The sequence below is a fragment of the Paralichthys olivaceus genome, chromosome 3, assembly GCF_024713975.1.
Source record: "Paralichthys olivaceus isolate ysfri-2021 chromosome 3, ASM2471397v2, whole genome shotgun sequence".
NCBI lineage: Eukaryota > Metazoa > Chordata > Actinopteri > Pleuronectiformes > Paralichthyidae > Paralichthys > Paralichthys olivaceus.
Window position 1 is genome coordinate 13976541 of NC_091095.1, and position 19394 is coordinate 13995934.

Sequence of the window (19394 nt, forward strand, 5' to 3'; positions counted from 1 at the left end):
TACTGACACAACTACTGACACAACATCATCCATCATAGTAGAAACATTTATATGGAAACCAGTATTCCAATATTACCTCGACAATAATCTAAATAACACATAAAAACAGTATTTTCTGATTACCTTGACCTGAATAAAGTCATACACAGAATTAGCAAAAAGAACAGTAAAACGTATAGTATTGCTATCTTAGTCGTTGTATTGAAAGGGTAGTATGGATGAGATGCAGTGTTTCCCATTAATTATGTAGACTGTGGCAAGCCTCCATATTCTATTTTGTCCCACCACAGTTTCACGATAAAACTTTTTTTTTTTTCACACTTTTCCCAATAACAAGAGAGATCTTAACTAGGTGTTTTGATCTGTGGCTGCATTGTATCAAAATTGTTAAGTTATTAATTGCTGCAGTTTTGTGTGTCCCTGCAAATGTCAGAGAATGGAGTTCTCACTCACAAGAACGTGAGGAGAATCGTTCACTCTTTACTCTGTGTACCTGTCCCTTGATTGTGCATGTGCACCCCCGCCACCGCCATATAAATTCTGTGGGAAACACTGGAATATTCTATTATCATCTCATGTAAACATCACAATCATAGTGATATCTTATTTAGGTCAAGGTCAATAGTTTGAATATTGGTCCATGTAGTCTACTGTTATTAATGTTGTGAAGTGTCTGAGTGGACTCCCTGTTTTATTTTGAAACTGCTCCTCTTGTGTGTATTGTGATTTTACTTCCTGTCTTTGTGCGTTTTTTCCACCAGTTGTCTGTTGCATCTGTCTCATCAGTCATCAGTCCTTATTTTATACCATCGTTTAAACTCTCACTGCTTTGCCTTTGTCAGAACGCTAATGTTTATGTTTTGACAGCATTACAAAAGAGAGGTAGATAAAGAGAAGCAAACAACTTTCTCAGTCTTATCAGAAACATGTTCATTATTGTGTGCAGTGTGTGAAGAGTGACATATTTCCCCGTCTCATCCATCACGACAAGAAACATCCAAGCTCTTAACACCTCATTTTATTGTCCCAACATTCAAAAGTACAAATAATTCAAACACAACAGTTTTATGAAAAAGAAAAAACAAACATTTACAGCAAGATTTTTATTTTGTTTCCAGTTTCAGAAATGACCTAAACTAGCAAGGATAACATGAAGTCATTCATCGCAGTAATTGGATTAATAATAAGAATAAAGATACTAATCATAATAATAATAATCATAATAATAATCATAATAATCATTGATAATTGTTAAGTAATAACATAAGCAGGAGAGAGTAGATAGAGCCGCGGTCATGGGGCCCTGTGAACATTTTTTCGTCTTTTTTGTCTTTAAAGATTTTGTTTATAGATTTTTCAGATAGTAAACAAACACGTCTCAGGAGGAAAATGAAAACTGACAAGAAGAGCCTAGTTCCTCTGTTCACCTTCCCTCCTCCACTACTGGCTGCATTGTTCCTACTGGCAGGCTGCCACTATAAGGCGCTACAGGGGATGGTGGGAGCCATAGGGGTTGGGCATAGAGCGAGGTGACACAGCCCCATGTTTGAAACACCCTGACATGCACACACATTCGCGCACGCACACACACAAACACACACACACATTTTCAACAACTGCACGTGCTCGCTGTCTTTGTCACACACACACACACACACACGCACACACATGCACTCAGGGAAACACACGCATACGTTTGTATATATGTGCACTAAACAGACCCAAATGCACACACACACACACACACACACACACACATTCATTCACATAATAACAAACACTTAACATAGGTATATACTGTACATACGTCTGGATGTACTCCACGCTTAACAAACATATGAGGACAGATGCACGACACGCACACTCAATTACATAAAGGGACATGCACACAAAACATGCACGCGCACACACACAAACACATGTGCACACAGGGTCTTGGTGGAACACAGGCACGCATCGTAAGAGTTCAAAAGTCATACAGTGTAGGAAATTAGTTCACACATCAGAACAACATTCTACTGGGGTCGTTGCATAATTCAAGCTCCCGGCGGCGGCGGCGGGGAGCATGAAGGGGTCTGGTGGGTTGCTGTTATGACATTGGTACACTATGTGATTGGATGATACAAATGATGTTTGGATTATGGTGATGATGTCTGATGACTCGGCCTGTCAGATGACTGAGGTGTGAGAGAGAAGGATGTACTATGCGAGCATGCGTCTGAGTGTTTAAAATGCTCTCCACACACCTCCTTCATGTTTTCAAGTCTTAACAACAAACAAACAAAATCCAATTCCTTATATTTATGCTTCTGGAACCATTCCCTTACCTTTCACCATTCAAAATATATAATATATATCATATTAGAGTATATAAAATATAGAATTGGTACAATCCCTTTTCATACCTCCAGAGTACTTCTTATAAGTACAACAACTGCTGTAAATAACAGTTGGTGTGCAATTGTAACAATTTCTCATTTTTAAAGATTTGTTGGTATGTCATTTGAAAACATGATGAATAGTTTTAAAAATAAGTTTTGACTCTTAAGTGTTTTTGACCGATTTAGTCCAGTGCAATGAATGACCCTCAAACAACAATGGGCATTTGCTCCTTTTTAAAATGTCTCTGCCCAATCCTCCAAGAGTTGAATGTTACATATAAAATGTTTACTGAAAACTGAAAACTATGCTTTCAGACCCACATTTTTGCATAAGGTTTCATCACAAAGCGGTAGTAAGTGGAGGGAGGGTGTGGACGGAGTGGCTTTTTAGAACTACACAAACTTATCACAGGTTATATTGAACCAGAACGACTGTTTATAACATTCTATTAAGACTAAACTTTATTGAAAAAGATCTAAAGATTTCATTTTAACAAGACAAGAAAAAAGCAATAGCAAATTTAACTATTAACTAGGTTATGCATAGCGAGTAACTGTTTCTAGTAATAAGGGAAGAGCGTCCCCCCAACCCTCCAGACATTTTTTTCAGTTTTCTTGACTTTTAGATTTTTTTATATTGTAATTTTGATATATTGGTACAAAGCACAAACGTACTAAAAGTTCTCTCAGTGCAGTGGACTACTGGAAGAGCCTCTCCACTAGTCGCTTTGTTCCCTTTTGCTCAGAAACGCCCCCCTCCCTGTACCAGAATCACGCAAATACACAGACAATGAAACAAATAAATACATAAATACACAGATAAATAAATCAATCAATAAATATATAAATACAAATAAATAGAAAAATAAATAGTTTTTAAAAAGTAAACAAACTGCTAAATAAACAGTTATACTCTTAAGTTTTTGTTCGGATACTTTTGCCGCGGTAGTTAACTGAAAGTTAATCCAAATCTTTTTTTTTTCTCCACAAGCAACATGACAACAATTGAACATTTTCCTCACAAGTTTTTCTAAGTAACTGAACCACCACTTCATAATAAGTTGTTCATATGAAAAAGACAAGCTCAAACAAAAGAACAGTGACAACTCAGATAGTACAGTAGATATTGTAAAACAAATGTAGACTATATATATTTATATATATATCATCTATTTGTACACAGCAAATAAAGACACAGTTGTCATAGATCCTTTTAAGGAAACAAATATCTAGACTAACAGAACTAGCTAATCATCATTAAGTTTGACAAACGTTTCACGCTCAGCAAAAAACCTAAAAGTCAGCAAGCCAAACAAAAAAAAATTACAAAATAAAATTTGTTCAGTGATTCTTACAAGGCCCTAAGTCGTTTATCTGGTTATTCAGCAAAGAAATAGTCTCACCAGATTTTTCGTGGGCCAACAATAAACAAATATTAAACAAAGAACAGCAGCTCAATTCAATGCCAACATCTAAGTATTTTTTTTTCTTTAAACAACACATAGAACAACAAACTTGGATATTTAAGATATGTGAATAATGTAGTATAGCACCTACTGTTGATCGCTAAAAGGAAGTTCTTTTCAAATGTAAGTACACCAACGCAGAGTGAAGAAAATGATATAGATAATGTATAGTATGCTCTCTAAATGGATAGATGTGTATATATCTATTTACTGATATCCCATATTGACTGATGACAAACAGGAAAACAGGAAACAGGAAAACAAGTGGACTAAGGGTCTTCTTGCTTTGGGCTCTGGACTAAAAGGATGGTTAGGCCTCGGAAAGACCCCTCTCCCTTCCCTTTTGGGTATCGCTGTTGAATAATAACGCACTAGCACATATGTGAAAAATTACCAAAATCACCTGCCTCAGTTTGCATCCCTTTTCACAAAACCTTCCATCTACAAAATCGCAGCCGACTTGAATTCCCCAAAAGACAAACGACCTCTGATCCTATAAAGTACCACGGCAGAACGACAAGACAAGGTGGTGCCCCCTCCCTCCCGCCCCGGCCCCCCCTTAGTTAGCCAGTCAAAATATTTTTCTCTTTTTTCAAATCCAGATTCTTGTAAAAATTCTTCAATAATTATTATTTTAATTATCATTTATAAAAATAGATCTTCTTTCTCTTTATTTTTATCTTTTTCTAAACGCATTTTTTCAAGCAAAGAGATCTTCTCTTTGGCAACAGTGTTATTTTTTTTTCTTAAATTACTGAACGTGTCATCAGGAAAGCTAACCCATCCCCTCCCTCACCCAATCTACCTGAACCCCTGTGAGGAAAGACATTATGTTTTGTTTGCGATACAAAACAAAAACAATGTTAGAAATTCTTTTTTTTTCTACATAAGAGTTACTGAGACTGTGGAGTCCCATCTAGAATCAATTTGGGGAAGTTTTTAATACACACTAAAAATGAATGAATGGTTCACCAATTTAAAAAAGAGCCCCCTCCCTTTCACTGACAGGGAGGTATATAATACTAACGACAGTGGATCCGGATTTACAAAAAGAAAACAAATCCTGAATCAAGACAGAGAAAAGGTTTCAATCTAAAAAGGACATTCTCTTCTCTGAAATAAGGGAATACAGGGATTTGCTACTGTTTACACAGAAGAGAGAAATCATTTAACAACCACAACAAACAGAAAGAATATACAACAAAGAGAAGCCTGCATTATCACAGGAGCTTCCAAAAACGTATGAACATTTTCATCATTTCATTTTTGTAATACTTAGGCAACATTGGCTTATAGGTCCAAAGTTATAATATAAGCCATTTCTAGTTCAATTTGTTTGATGGTTTGTTGGTTGCTTTGTGTTCCGGTGTGTTGGATGGCTGTTGTTGGGTGGTAGTGGTCGTGACTGAAGGGGCTAAGGGACAGGTGGAGGTGAGGGGGGAGGTTGGGGGCAATTTTGGAGCAGACAGAGTCGCGGGGAAACTGCTTCTTCGTGTCTAAGTTCAGGACTTGTGTGTCTTGTTAGTCTTGAAGGAGACTTGCAAGACACGGTCGCCCAACCTGTAGCCGTTGAGACTGGCGATGGCCATGGCCGCCTCGTCGTAATTCGTCATGGTGACAAAGCCAAAGCCTTTGCACTTGTTGGTGTTGAAGTCACGGATCACCTTGACGTTGTTGACGGCGCCAAACGGCCCAAACAGCTGCCAGAGCACGCTCTCGTCAGAATCCGGGGACAGGTTGTACACAAAGATGCACCAACCGGTGCCGGTGTGCCCAGGGATGTTCATGCCTACCAGGCTGGTCATGCTGTCAATGGTGATGGGAGAGAACCTAGGAGAAGAGGCAGAGTGGGGAATTGGAGGGAGAGCAGAAAGAAAAGGGAGAAGAAGGCACATTTTAATTGAACAGGTTAAGGCAACTCAGTGTTTATGTCTAGTGCACATGAAATGGCCACAGACAACCTCTACATCTTTACCTCACAAATATTTACATTTTTAAAACCAAATTGTAAAACTGAATTCTCCTTCCAAATATAAAAGCTTACCATCACCTGCATAACACTACTATCTACAACCATATCAAATTACAAGCCTTGAGGGCTTCATCAGCTATATTTAAAATCAGAAAGTCACTAATCTCCAACACAAAATAACACAGAAATTTGGATGCATACTCATGAGTTTGTATTGTGTGTGCATGTATGTTCTTAATGCATGGGTTTGTATGCAAGTCTGCTGTACCACTCAAATCCTCCTGAGCTCCTAAATCCTGAAAGGCCTGTAGTGACGACAGCACAGCGTATCTATAGCGTAACTATATCTCTGCTGAAGGAGATGCAGATGAAGGTTCTGTCTTTGTGTCCTTGAGTGGCTCCTTCAGGAGCTAAATTGCAGGAAGTTGTTGAATTAAACCACTGCTAGAAATTCATCAAAGATCATGCACCACCCTGCTAAATCTGTTCTCTTTCGCCTCATAATCGTCTCCCCTTTTCTTGTGATGCAAGAGATTTGAATCCTCAGTTGACTTCACTTAATTGCCTTTCCGCTCAAAGGAAAGGGGAAGTAGAAAAAAAATCCCCCCAGTTTTAAATAAAAGGTAAATGAGATAAAAAAGGTTCATTTTTTATGCCACCTCCCTCCAAGAAATGGCGACAGGCATTATTAGGTGTGCTTTAATTGAGATTTCCGCTTTGCTGCAGATTCCTTGAAAAAGGCAGCTTTCTTAAGAAAAAGGGGGAGGGAGGTAAGATGGAACTGACTAAAGGGGAAAATGTAAGCACTTTACAGCCCAGTGGCATTAAGGTACAAAGTGTATTCCTCCCACTCTTCCTGCAGTCTGCAGGGTCTTCTGTTCTGGTCTACTCCAGAGCTCATGGCACTGATCGATTGCACAGCTTGCTATTGGGAGCCCCCACCCCTCTCTCTCTCCTGCAACCATAAACAGCAATGTACGGCAATTACTACGACCTTCCTGCATGACTTTGGTCATGCAGAGGCTGCTTCTGGCTTTTGTGGTTTCTGTGGACTCTAATGCAAACTCCCAGGGTGGTCATCTCATTTACTTTAAAGGGTTCTCTGGTCCAATCAGACCTTTTGATTATAAGTACCGTAGGAGTACAAGAGAAATAGATTATAGTAGTGTACATTTATTGGTATGATTAAACCAATCAGCCACAACTTTAAAAATAACTGCTTTTGATGCTGAAGCTTATTGAGGTGCTTAGCCCATAAAGACATGGAAAATAATTGAAACTGAAAAATAAGTGTTGGGTCTTGTCACTGATGGTTCAGAATTAACTGTTTTGAAACAGCCCACAGACCAATCTAGAACTAGTCTTTAGAATATTAGTAATAAAATAGTCACTTGTTTTAATGTCGTGGCTGATGGATGTACACGACTGAGATAGAAGAGTTTTATATTTTTCCCACATATTTATGTGGCCTTGTTGTCTGTAGAAGATTTCAATATTTTCTCTAGCATCAAACAGGAGGAATCTTTACAGACCTCATCTAGGTGAGGCCTCGTTTGACACGCTGGACTTTGTTCAGGCCGCTCCTACTGGCCTCGATTTGTATGCAAACAATCGATGTGAGGATGTTTGTGAGTGTTTGAAGGTTAGCTAACACTGCCACTGAGGATGAGTGCCCATTTTTGTATGTGTTTGTGTGAGTGAGTGTGTGTAGACTATGTGAGCCTAGCCATCAGAGTGGGACCATACGCTAACCAATGTTACAGACCAGGGGTTGCATAGCAACAGTGTAGCTGACCAGACATGTATACTGTCCTTTCTAAATTCAACCATTTCTTGGCTCTTAACAACCGTCTTCTCTTTCTGTTCCTATATAATCTCAGACTACTGAAAAGCACCTCTAACTCAATGACAATCCGGTCTGATGAATCAGACATTTTCACTGGCACAAAAGTATTTAAAGACCTGTGAATGTTAAAAATACGTCACTATTAATCTGTACCTATATGCTGATCCTGTATTTCAAAAACAAGAGAACATTTCTCACTAAAACTCTGTGTTTGAGCAACATGCAGGATGCCACTGTAAACGCATGAAACATCTATCACCACAGTGACTGCTGCTCTGGATAATGTTACACCTATGTTAGCAAGAAAAGCAAAATGAAACATGAAGGCGATAGGAAGGAGTTCGAGCAGAGCAGAGCCAAAGCTGGAGCTGTCTGCAGTGAAACAGCATTTCCTGTTTCCAGCAGGGATCCAGGTTCATCCAGCCTCATCCAAAGTCCAAGTCAAAGCTAATCTCAGCTCGTGCTGCCACAAAATTAGGGCAATGTGTACTTTTGTTCTGACTTCCACTGTACAAATGTAGGTCTATCACACATGGCTAATAGTGGATGTACAGATGTCTTAGTCTTATGACATAGTGAGGAAATATGCACAAAATGAATGTGACACATTTAAAATGTTGCTTTGAAAGACAGACTGTAGCTGTGGAGTGACAAGGCAGGAGAACCTGAATCCGGTAGAAAACAACACACCTAGAAATCAGGAGTTGTACACCAGAGAACAAAATCCATTCAGTACACGGAAAAAAACACCAGCACTTTTCATATCAAAACAAAGCAAATTCATCACCACTGAAAACAAAGACTGGTTGTTTTCTGCTTTTTTTACACTGTTGGTGGGGTTTTAAAACCAACTCAAGCTTACGAGGAAAAAAAACCAAACAAATCAAACAACCAAAGATGCAGCTGACCTTTAACGAATTGTTCAACGCAAAGTGACTGCAAAAATACAACGAAACATAAACTAAAAAAAGAAAAAGAAGAAAAAAAGGATTGAGTCAACATGGACATCTGGCATTGGGTGAAGTTTTTAATTACCTCTTTACGCCATAGGCCATATTAAGCAAATTGTCCAGCCTGTAAAGAGAAGGAGGGTTCTGGGGTTAATGGTGGGCAGATGGTCGACTCACTCAATGGAACTAATGTTAAGTCCCTCTAGGAACTGCATGGTCCTCCTCACTCAAGAACAAACAAACCCATCTACAGTTGGCCCATTACACTGAGGAGCCCCACCAGGAGATGCTATCATTAGTTAATTAATCTACAGTACCATCGGCACTTGCCCAGTCGGCTGCTGCACTGTTTCATAGGTTCAGCGTAGCCCTGCACTAGCGAATGCAAGAGCAGAGTGCTATGGTCATTACTGTAGGTGGAATGCTTAAATTGTTTTACAAGACTGCGGCAGTGGACTGGTCACAGTTCAGTATTACAGTCACATGCAGAGCACTAATGGTGGCAAGGCTGTATTGTAGCATAGCAATCAGTAATACCAGGATACTAGGCTAGTCGCAGTGCTACGCTGTAGCAAGTCATTGCCTTATTCTTTTACGTTATGAAATTGCATGTGGGTATCCATACAATGATGGTTTAATCAAAGTTGGATGTAAATGAAAAATCTTTTCATAAACTTTGGTTTTACATTTGTGTTAACTCAATTGAGAGAACACCAGAGATGACAGGAAATGATCCAGAGTTCTGTCAGTGTAATGGTTTGGCATTTGAATGATGGTGAGCGAGAGAGGTGATGACGATTGAGTATGTTCACCATGACGTAGACCAACAACAACCAAAAAGTCACAAGTGAACGTTAAACTAGCCATGGAATTGTGAATGTCTGTGTGGTTGCGGTCAATCTGTTAAGTGTTACCAGGTCAGGTGAAATGGCTGAGTTAAAACGATGTCCTTGAAGGGTTAGTTTTTGGGAAACGTTCTGGTGTCATAATAATTTCAGCTTGTGAGCTACAGGCATTGCTGTGTGTGTGTGTGTGTGTGTGTGTGTGTGTGTGTATGTGTATGTGTATGTGTGTGTGTGTGTGTGTGTGTGTGTGTGTGTGTGTGTGTGTGTGAGAGAGAGCCAGGCTGCAGAAACCTGTGGGCTGGATAAAATGATGGCCCACTTGGATGGACGCAGTCTGCTTGGTGACTCAATGACCTTCATTCCTCACTTGGGTCTGGCCTGTCTCATGTCTTATTAACTCCTCTGGCCTAATGGACAGGGGCCACGGCTTATTGACTAACAGCTGGCTGCTGACGCTTCGTGCCTCTTGAAAACACCATAAACTCTCTGACTTTGACTCGACTGTCAGATTTGTTTCTCGCTGTCTCTTCCAGTCAACCAGCCTTTGCTTTCCTGCAACGATGGCCTCATAGTATTTATCAAAACCTTTTAAGTGAGTATTTAAGTCCGTTATTTGATTACGATTAAGGCAACAAGTAGGTTTTAGTCGGCTTGTAAAAAAAATAACTTTAAGAGTAATGATTGTAATATTAATTAAAGTTATCGTTTTGAATTTAATTTGCATTACATTGAGGAGATAACAGATCAGGAGTCTTATGATCAGTGTTAATTTAATACTAGGATTCCAGGTAACTGTTGATAAGCACCTATTAGAAATCTTACAGAACATAAGTTATAGAGCGTCAGGTTTGAAGATCAGTATAACAACCTGTATTTTAAATATTATTTTTATTACATCAGTCATATCTATTATTAGAAAATAATTCCAACACTAAAATCCCCACATTGAAGTTCGAACAGGCATCTGCATTGTAGTGCTCGTCTTTCTCAACAAAACCAAAAATGTGCACAAGTACAAAAGCACCTAAAACTAAATGAAAAAGCGGAGGAACGGATATATAGAATCATTAAAGCAGTAATTAGTCCATTACGTCGGAAGGGAACAAGGAGACTGCTTTGTGGGTAAATGAGTCAATTGGAGAGGAGGCTCAGAGGAGAGCCGCTCCAGGCCCAGAAGCACTAAGACATCTGCTGGCTGCCGGGCCGTTGGGCCACAACAAAACAACCTGCTGCTAACACACTGTCTCCCTCTCTCTCTCCGTCCCTTCTCTTTCTCACACATGTACGAATGCACACTGATTCCAGCTCGCCATGCAAACACTCTGCCAGCTTTTCACACTGCCTCTCCAAGCTCAATATAAACAATGGGGCTTTTGTGCTTCCCTCTCAATGCATGTTAATGGAGGAATGGGCGTTTTTTTGTCAAAACAAAAATCGGTTTAATTAAAATTGGCTCCTTCTCTGGATATAATAAGGCTAATTTGCTAATTAGTACATTAGTTAACGGCAGAGGATCGGAAACGAGCGGGGATCTAGGGCTCTGTGTTTTGTGCGTCAGTCGATTATGTTTGCCGTCTTGGATACAGACCATAAAAGCATGTTATACACTAACTTGCGTTAGAGCGGGCACATGTGATTCATTTAAAGAGGATTAATGTAATGACAACTGTAGTTGGATTGTACTGTATTCCTCATCCTTTTTTAAGATAGGCTTTATATATGTACATATCTGCACTTATGAATGAGAAGGAAGTCTTTGCTGGCATCTGAAGTGTATTTGTGCATTACTAATGATCAATTTATCACTAATTCAGCTTATTATATAAAATTCAAAGTTCAAAACATACTACTATGAATAAACAACATTTTAGCTTTAACTTGCCCCTGGAGGACTTGGGGGCAGAGAGCAGGAGCAAAAAGGACACAGTGAGGTAGTGTCCTGTGGTTGTGAGCTGTGATGAGAAGCGACAGCTCTCCTGCGGAGCCTGTAAATTGGCTTGGCGTATCACAGACACACAGCCACGCTACATCGCTCAGGTGTCACACCAGGGAAGCTGCTCCAGAAGAAAAATACCTTCCAAGCTCTGACTTTGATGGAGAGTAAACAGCACGACTGGCTTACTGTTATTGAAAGAGAGAGGGAATTGTATAAGCACACACTCTGCCTTCAATTCTTAAACATTCTCGCTGGGTTGGATGATGGAGCATAATATTGCACATCTTGGTTTTTTGATAGTAGAGGTGAAACCTAGCATGACCCCTAGAAATAAGCCCTGAAAGTCTCTAGTTTTATAAAATATTTGATCTAAAAAAAAAAAAGGTCTGTTTGTGTCATTAGTGAGTGACAGGAAATGAACAGGTGGGATGTCATATATACAGTATATGTGTGTGTATATATATATAGATATATATATATCTATATATATATAAAGTGATGGATTGGTGTAGAGATAACTGACCTGGGCAAAAACGTCTTTCATCTCTCATAATGACTCAATACAATTAAGTTGAAACAAGGTTAATATGTAAATCCTGAAATTAATTTCATGATTTCTTTTAATTTGCCCTTTGTTGGAATAATGACATAAGTCTTTCATAATCTTCCAGGGACCTATTCAGTATTTAACACAGTAAATTACATCTGAATGTGAATTTAGAATGACAATGTGTCCAACACTGTACTATGACATTATGGTTCATTGTATCAACATGAATATATTTGGCAGAATTAGGGCTTTAAAGTCAGAATGACAAAGATTGTATTTGTTTTACAAAATGTATTTCCAAGCCCATGTTTTTGCACAGGCCTCACAGGGTGAGAGGAGTATTCTGGGACATTATTGGCACCATGACAACATGATGAAATGAGGGTGAATACATATTTGTGAATGACAGAACCCCACAGTCTCTTATGAACAGTTCCTCTCTGATCTGCGTGGACCCACACGGGGCTCACATCGCCTGATTTACTGACACCTGCACCAGGTGCAGAGCTCACACCTGCTGTTTTAAAAAGGGAACGAATTAGTCGAATATCAATGTTCACAGGAGAAAAGTTGCATTATTGCTGATACATAGACACTGCTGTGACTCATGCTCACGAAGTGTAGGCGTTAACATCCCCTGTTTGAAAACTGCAAATTACATTTGGTGCAAACATTTCCCAAATTAGAAGGTTGTGTGGAATAGACGTTTTGCCTTCCTGAAAATGTATTTATTGTCATGTTAACCAAGAATAATTGCTATCGAGTTTAAGACCTGATGACTGATATTGCTACCTTTTACCCGTACGACTAAATCTCTCAACCGAATTAGAAACAGCAAAATCTCCTGATATTTTACCAAACATGGTAGTTTTTTGGCATCCAGTTTTCAAATATGAATTATGCAATACACTATAAAACATTATAATTATGTTTGTGATGTTTGCTGGCAAATACGTATTACTTCCTTCCCATTATTCGTCATTTAGACATTAATCTGGAGATTTCCAACCTTTAGGGCAGATTGACCTTGTGACCTAATTCGCATTATCTGCCTTATTGTGTCTAAGGCACCTTGTGTTTCATTTAGTTTCATCATAATGTCTCTGGATTCGATTTTGGTAAATAGGAAGAGCCGGTGGTTTTAGTAAATTTATACTTTAAATTCCTGGTTAAATATTCCCTCTAAATGTTACTCAACAGAGGTTAGTAGTCCAGATTAATGTAACAACATTATAGGTTGATGTTATAGTCATTTTAAATAATTTTTACTTTTCCCAGAAGTTGTTTGTTTTCCATCTTTTAATGGCTTGAAATACTAGTTTACCCTGCTATCGCTACGGAGAGGAAGAGATTCAGGTAGGTTTCATTCCTGCAATTGTGATCAAAACACTGCACCATGGTTACCAAAGGTTAACTTTTCTAAATTGTAGCAAGAAACTGAAAGTGATTTCATTTGAGCTACAGATTGCGTCATCCATTTCCTGAATGGCACAAACTTTATCTTCTGTCAGTGCACACAAGTAAATCCACCTTGGAAGCCTTTTTTTTAATGTATCTAAGCTCGGAACCTTTAATCAATGAACCATCTGTATTTGTTACGATCAATTTTTTATACTTATAGTTCTTGCCATCAAAACCTTAGAAATGCACCAATTGCAGCTCACAGTCCTACTCTACTAGAACCAGGAACGGCCGAGATAACTCGTCACACTGCACCAGGTCCATTACTAAGCTGCTACTTGACTGATCACTGACAAATTTCTCTGTTAGAATTAATTTTGAAATTTCTAGACAGAACACTCAATCACTTCATATTACTTGAGAATTTTGAAGGGGTCACAAACTTTATATGAGGCCTTCAAACTGGTCAACTGCCAAGGTTGGGAAACTCTGTATTAATGACACCATTAAAACAGTACACAATGGCATAATTCTTCATCCTGTGACTAAACAACCTGAAACTGCTCCCACCCTATCCCGTCTCCTCTTTGTCCCACCTCCACCTCCTCCTCCTCCATGGTTCATGTCCACGTCTCACCCCAGTACTCACCTGAACCTCTGAGCCTGGTGGTGGAGGGGCCCTGGGTATCGGCGATTGGGGGACTGGTAGAGTTGTGAGAGCAGGGCTTGGCTGGTCTTCTGGCTGGGGTTGTTGGCGAACTTGACTGTGATGGGCTCAGCAGCACCCGATGGCTTCTGTCCGTTCAGGCCCTTTATGGCCTCCTCAGCCTCTATCCTCTTATCAAAGCGGATGAAGCCTACACCTCGGGAGCCGCCTGCGGGGCCAGCAGATCAAAAACAAACGGGCCACTTTTTATTTTACAAGGTTTAAATGGAACATGTACAGTCAATATTCAATATGTTTGGTTACATTTGTGTGTTTTCCTGGTCTAACGCTGTTAAACATCATCTTCCTAACTAGTCTTCAGCACATGGCAGGATTCTCATATACCAGGCACTGTTTAAAAACAACTTGAAATGATTCAAGATAATATGACTGAATCAGCTTGTTTAGATGTTGTGTGTGTTAGTGTTAATACCAGACTCAGTTCAGACAAAAACTTCGAAATGATATTCAGGCTCAGGTTGGTGTCTTGGTTTGTCTTACACAAAAAACTAAATGTGTGTCAGGTTTGGATCTGGCCTTGTTAGTTTTTTCTCTCAAGCTTAGACGACTTCAGACAGAAAATTGCGTCGCACTCTAGTGTGCATATGGTATATTTTTATATATTTTCAGGTCTCCTGACTGAAATTAAACATAACTCCAAATGCAATAAAGATCCCTTTTTTATGACTCTTATTTATTTTAATTACTTTAACCTGAGTTTTTTCTGAGCCCACCCTCACCCAGTCTGAGCCTAAAGTACAGCATTGAACACAAGGAGAAGTATATTAGGAAGAGAAATAAACACACAAACACACAAACACACACACACTGAGCATGTGTTGTGGTAGTGGCTGGGCATCTGTTTATAGCCACAGTCCATTTTTCCTTCAAGCTTGCTCCAGTCACAGTCGGCCATCCACACAATCCTCATGCATTGTTCTCTGTGACATTTGAGCCGTTACCTTGGAGATATTTTTTGACAGCCACCTGAGAGGAACATTTAGAGACGTGCTTCCTGGGAGGTCCTTTATTAGTGTCTGTGAAAGCTCTGTGTGCGTTTTTAACTTTATCTATATATATATATATATGTGTGTGTGTATTTTTTGTCCGTGTGCACTGTTATCTATTAACGGATGCTGTGCCTTGTTTTAATGAGGCTGCCTAGATGGCCCAGAGGATGCTTGCTCAGTGACAGCAGCACTCTGCCGAAGAGACTATTTACATAACAGTGTGTGCGCACACAGGCATGTCTGTGTGACTGAGACTGAATAAAAGAGAGGCAGTGAGAAAGAGGGGAATTTTGTGTTTGAGCATCATTGTGTGCAGTCTCTGTCTCACACATAAAAAGCCCTCCTTATTGTTATTCCACATTTTTGTACATGCCGTCGCCTCTTCCCATCGCTTTTTTTACTTCCTGCACTCGCTTGCCTGAATTCTTGTTTGGAGAAGCACCTTGGCCATCTCACTTCCCCTTTTGTTCTCATTTTCTCTCCAGGACACAGGCACCACAAGGTTATTTACTTTCCAGCCAAGCTGCAACATAAAAAGGCACTCTCTGGAAACCAATGATTTATGAAAAAATGTCTTATATCTCCTCAACGCTGCAGTCTTGGGCACACAATTCAGATAATTTTAGTTAAGGCTTATTATATATTTCTTTTTTTTGTTCCTGGTATTTTCAGACATGAACTCTGGAAAATGTCCGGATCCAATTTTCACAAATGCAGAATGCAGCAGGAGATTGTCTAGTTCAGACTCATTCACAACAGGAAACTGTCTGGAATATTGAAGTTAGGGTGTTCGGGTAGTACATGCAGGAGGTAGGCAATGTATATATTTTCTTGTGAAAAAACTTGTTTTTGCTTACAGCACATCAACACCGACGTGGGCCCTTATCACCAATAGCTCTTGAATCTCATTGTCTTTTCTAGTTGACATCCTCATTGGTATCTTCTGTGTGTGTGACTCCTCTATTTCATGTTTGTGTGTTTAAAACGTCTTCAACTGACCCATTTGCTTGCTGTGAATTTTCTCACATGAGCTCACTCTGACATTTTCTGGACATTTGACTGGAAGGAAAAGTTCTGGAAAATGTCTGGAGCAACTTTATCGAACAATTGCGTTCTCACATACAGCCCTGTTGGAAGGTTCCAGGAAAATGTCTGAAAGCAGCTTTACTTGGACACAGCCTTAACTTACTTCCTTCACTGACCACACAGCTGCTGCTATGCACGGACCTGAACCACAGCGTTTTTCTTACGCCTGTTGGATCATCTCATTAACTCCCATTCAGTTTAAATTATTCTGTTTGATTCTAATGTTTTTTTTTTTTTTTTTTTACCTTTCTTGCTCCTTCTCCCCTGACAGACATTCAGTTTCCCTCCCTCACTTCCTCTTGTGCCAGCTTCTGTACCTGTACATTTTAATTAGCTTGTCAGAAGCAGAAAAATAACAATCCTAATGGGATCTACACAGTGCAAACAACCACCAATGCTGTTCCTGCAGATTTACTCATTTATTACTGTATTTGACATGAATGAGAGGGAAATTGAAGTCTCTACTCAGGGAGGGCTGTTTGGAAGCTGCAGTATAGTGAGTGACTGGTAATGGATGTTTGTATTTCTGAATTTAAAGTTGTAAATTTAGTGAGCATTAAAACTAGGTCATGCTTCACCTTGACGACTGGAACATGCACAATTTCACAACAGTCGTCTGCTGTAAGACACTCCAGGAGCCTTGCTCAAGGATACCTCAGCAGTAGTTAAGGAGGAGGAGAGTGTTGCTCATTCACTTCCTCCTTGAGATGGAAGAGAGGAGGAGAGGACTGTATTTGTCTTTAATCCTCACACTTGTTTGGCCTTGAGCTGCTCCTAAGCTGGTTCTGGCTGGAGGGCCTCTAGACAAATGCTTGGCATACAGATGAAGGCACGGCACAAGTACACACACACACACACACACACACACACACACACACACATATATACACACATATACACATACTTAAGTGATGACTTGAAGAGGGGCTATTGAGAATGAAGTGTGAAAAGAGGAGTAGAGATGTCCATGACCGTTTGCAATCGTCCGTGTCTGATTGCAAATGGAGTGCGTGTGTGTGTGCGTGAGAGAGACTGAACCTTTTTATGTGAGCAGTTTTGTTTAACTGTGAACAAGCCACTCTTGCCCTTGACAATACAATAGCACCGTAAGGAGGTGAGACAGGAAAGGAGCCAATCAACCCTATCAGAAGTTATTCTGGTAAACAATGAATGTGTGTGTGCATGCGCTAGTGCAGTCGTCTCCTATCTGCATCTACCTTGTCCATTTGTGTCTATAGGTTACTGTAACAAGTTCACACTGCCACAGTCTAGGGAAGTAATGTAATCCACTTGCAAAAGATTTCAAACTTTGAGAGGGAGTAAGCCTCGACCGGGAGCATGAACAGGTTCAGTTGGTAAAAGAGAACGGATGTTCTTTGGCTCAGATACAGCTGAGTGAAGTCGACCCTCAGTCACAGTTCAGTGTTGTGCTGTGAAACACTCTGTACTCTAAGTATCAGTCGAGAGGAGGACAGGGATCAGTGGGACTTTTTACGATGGTGTGAAATGTGCATTAGATGTTATGAAGTCTACAGTTTGTGATACAATAAACCATAACAGCACTGATCAAAATCATTACTCCACTGTTCTGCTCTGTCTTGTCTTCTGCTTTGCACACTGGACTTCTCTTTTCTTAAAAAAAGGGCACTGTTTTCAGCCCTGTCTCTGTGTATGTATACAAAACGAACATTTAAACAGATTTTCACCAAACTTGCTGGGTATTTTACTTGGAAGAACCTAGGTGATTAACTTTTGAGGCAAACAACAAATACATGGTTCAAAAAAAACATTTGCCTCCAAGACATCTTTACAAATCACAGAAGAAGAAAATGATTTGACATGGTTTAGTGACATAATGATGAAGTCAGAAGAATCATGTGCTAGTAATGGAATTATCATGCTGTCACTTTATATAGTGTCGTAATGCATTTTGATAATTCAATCATTATAAATGGCATTGTTACTAATATACAAGTAAGCATTGTCTGTTGAGGTATATACAGTGCAAATGGAGACTATACATCACCCTTTCCATTCTTTTCATTATTCTTATTCTTTACCTTTTACATGAACCTGCGGGGGAGAGGTGAGCCTCAAAATTCTTATAATCCCTATAATAATTCTCACATTACACCTAATGCTTAATATATCTTTATACCATTCAACTCAGCAGGCATCACATTAGTGTGTCAAATACTAGTGCATTTAGGTTTAGAGAAGGCTACAATTGCAAACTATGCAACCAATACATCCCTCCCCCTCTCATCAGGCCTCTTTCAGACAACCTTATTTACTGAAGGCTACTGGGACGTAAAAAAGTGTCTCAGAAACAACTGACCGATCCCATCATGTATGATTAATTCCTTAAATATGTTCATAAATCTTCTTGGCCTCAAGCTCATTGGTTTTTCCTTAAGATGCATATCTTCCATAATGGCTCGCTAATGAAAATGTTACTTTCTACTAGTTAATTAGTTAAGAACTAAATATTGTAGTTGCATTGTCAACATGGTCAATTGGTATTTTCAGCTAGTAATAGACATTGAAAAACTATAGTGAACATGTCTTGCTGCAGGAGAAAGTTTGGCTCGTTTGGTGTTTTTACTGTGGAGCTCTATGAACACTTGTCGATAGGATCAGTCTGTTTATCCGTTATTATGCATCTAAGACTTGGTGATGAAATTGAACAAACCAGTTTTCTGTGAAATCATTAATCCACATGCCACTCCATGTGTATTCAGCTGTGTTCTTGATAAACCCTGCTGCCACGCCACATTAGCGTAATAAACCTTGAGAAGGGTTTATTTTTCTCCTGTTAAACATTACAACAAAAAACAAACTTATGAAGTGAGCTCCCAATCTTAAGGAGTCCAACCTAATGAGTATGTCCTTTCAACTAGCCCCAGAAGCCTGGGCTACTTATCACCCGCCAGCCAGCCATACAGGCAACATTAGAGCACAATATACTTACTAAAGTACAGCAATCTGTCTTTCTCACTCTCTCTTCTTCTTCTCCTCACTCCCTCTCTCACTCTCCCTAACCTCCACAGTAATCAACAGCGGCTTATGTAACTCTCTCTACCTGTGCTTATCTCTCTCTGACACACACCGACAGGCACATTGGCTGCCTTACTAATAACATGCTACCTCAATCTGGGGAGGGAGGGGTGGTGCAGAAGGAGGTAGAGGTTGAGGGGGATGAAAAGCGAGTGCTGGGGGGGGTGGGGGGCGGGGAAGGGCAAGGC

General features: G+C 39.7%; 1 protein-coding gene across 13 annotated transcripts in view; it reads right to left on the reverse strand.

Annotated features, from left to right (window-relative positions):
* Window positions 1-1000: 1000 nt before the first annotated feature.
* The window catches only part of elavl4 (ELAV like neuron-specific RNA binding protein 4), a 76461-nt gene continuing 58067 nt past the window's right edge, over window positions 1001-19394 (reverse strand). For 10 of the 13 annotated variants that reach the window (XM_069522069.1, XM_069522076.1, XM_069522072.1 and 7 more), the window contains 3 exons: window positions 13997-14222; window positions 8701-8739; window positions 1001-5677 (listed from right to left, as the gene is read on the reverse strand). In XM_069522069.1, coding sequence (XP_069378170.1) covers window positions 5350-5677; window positions 8701-8739; window positions 13997-14222 — 593 coding nt within the window. In that variant the 3' untranslated portion in view covers window positions 1001-5349. The remainder of the gene's footprint in view (window positions 5678-8700; window positions 8740-13996; window positions 14223-19394) is intronic. The other 3 variants (XM_069522070.1, XM_020080531.2, XM_020080536.2) reach the window with 1 other exon arrangement.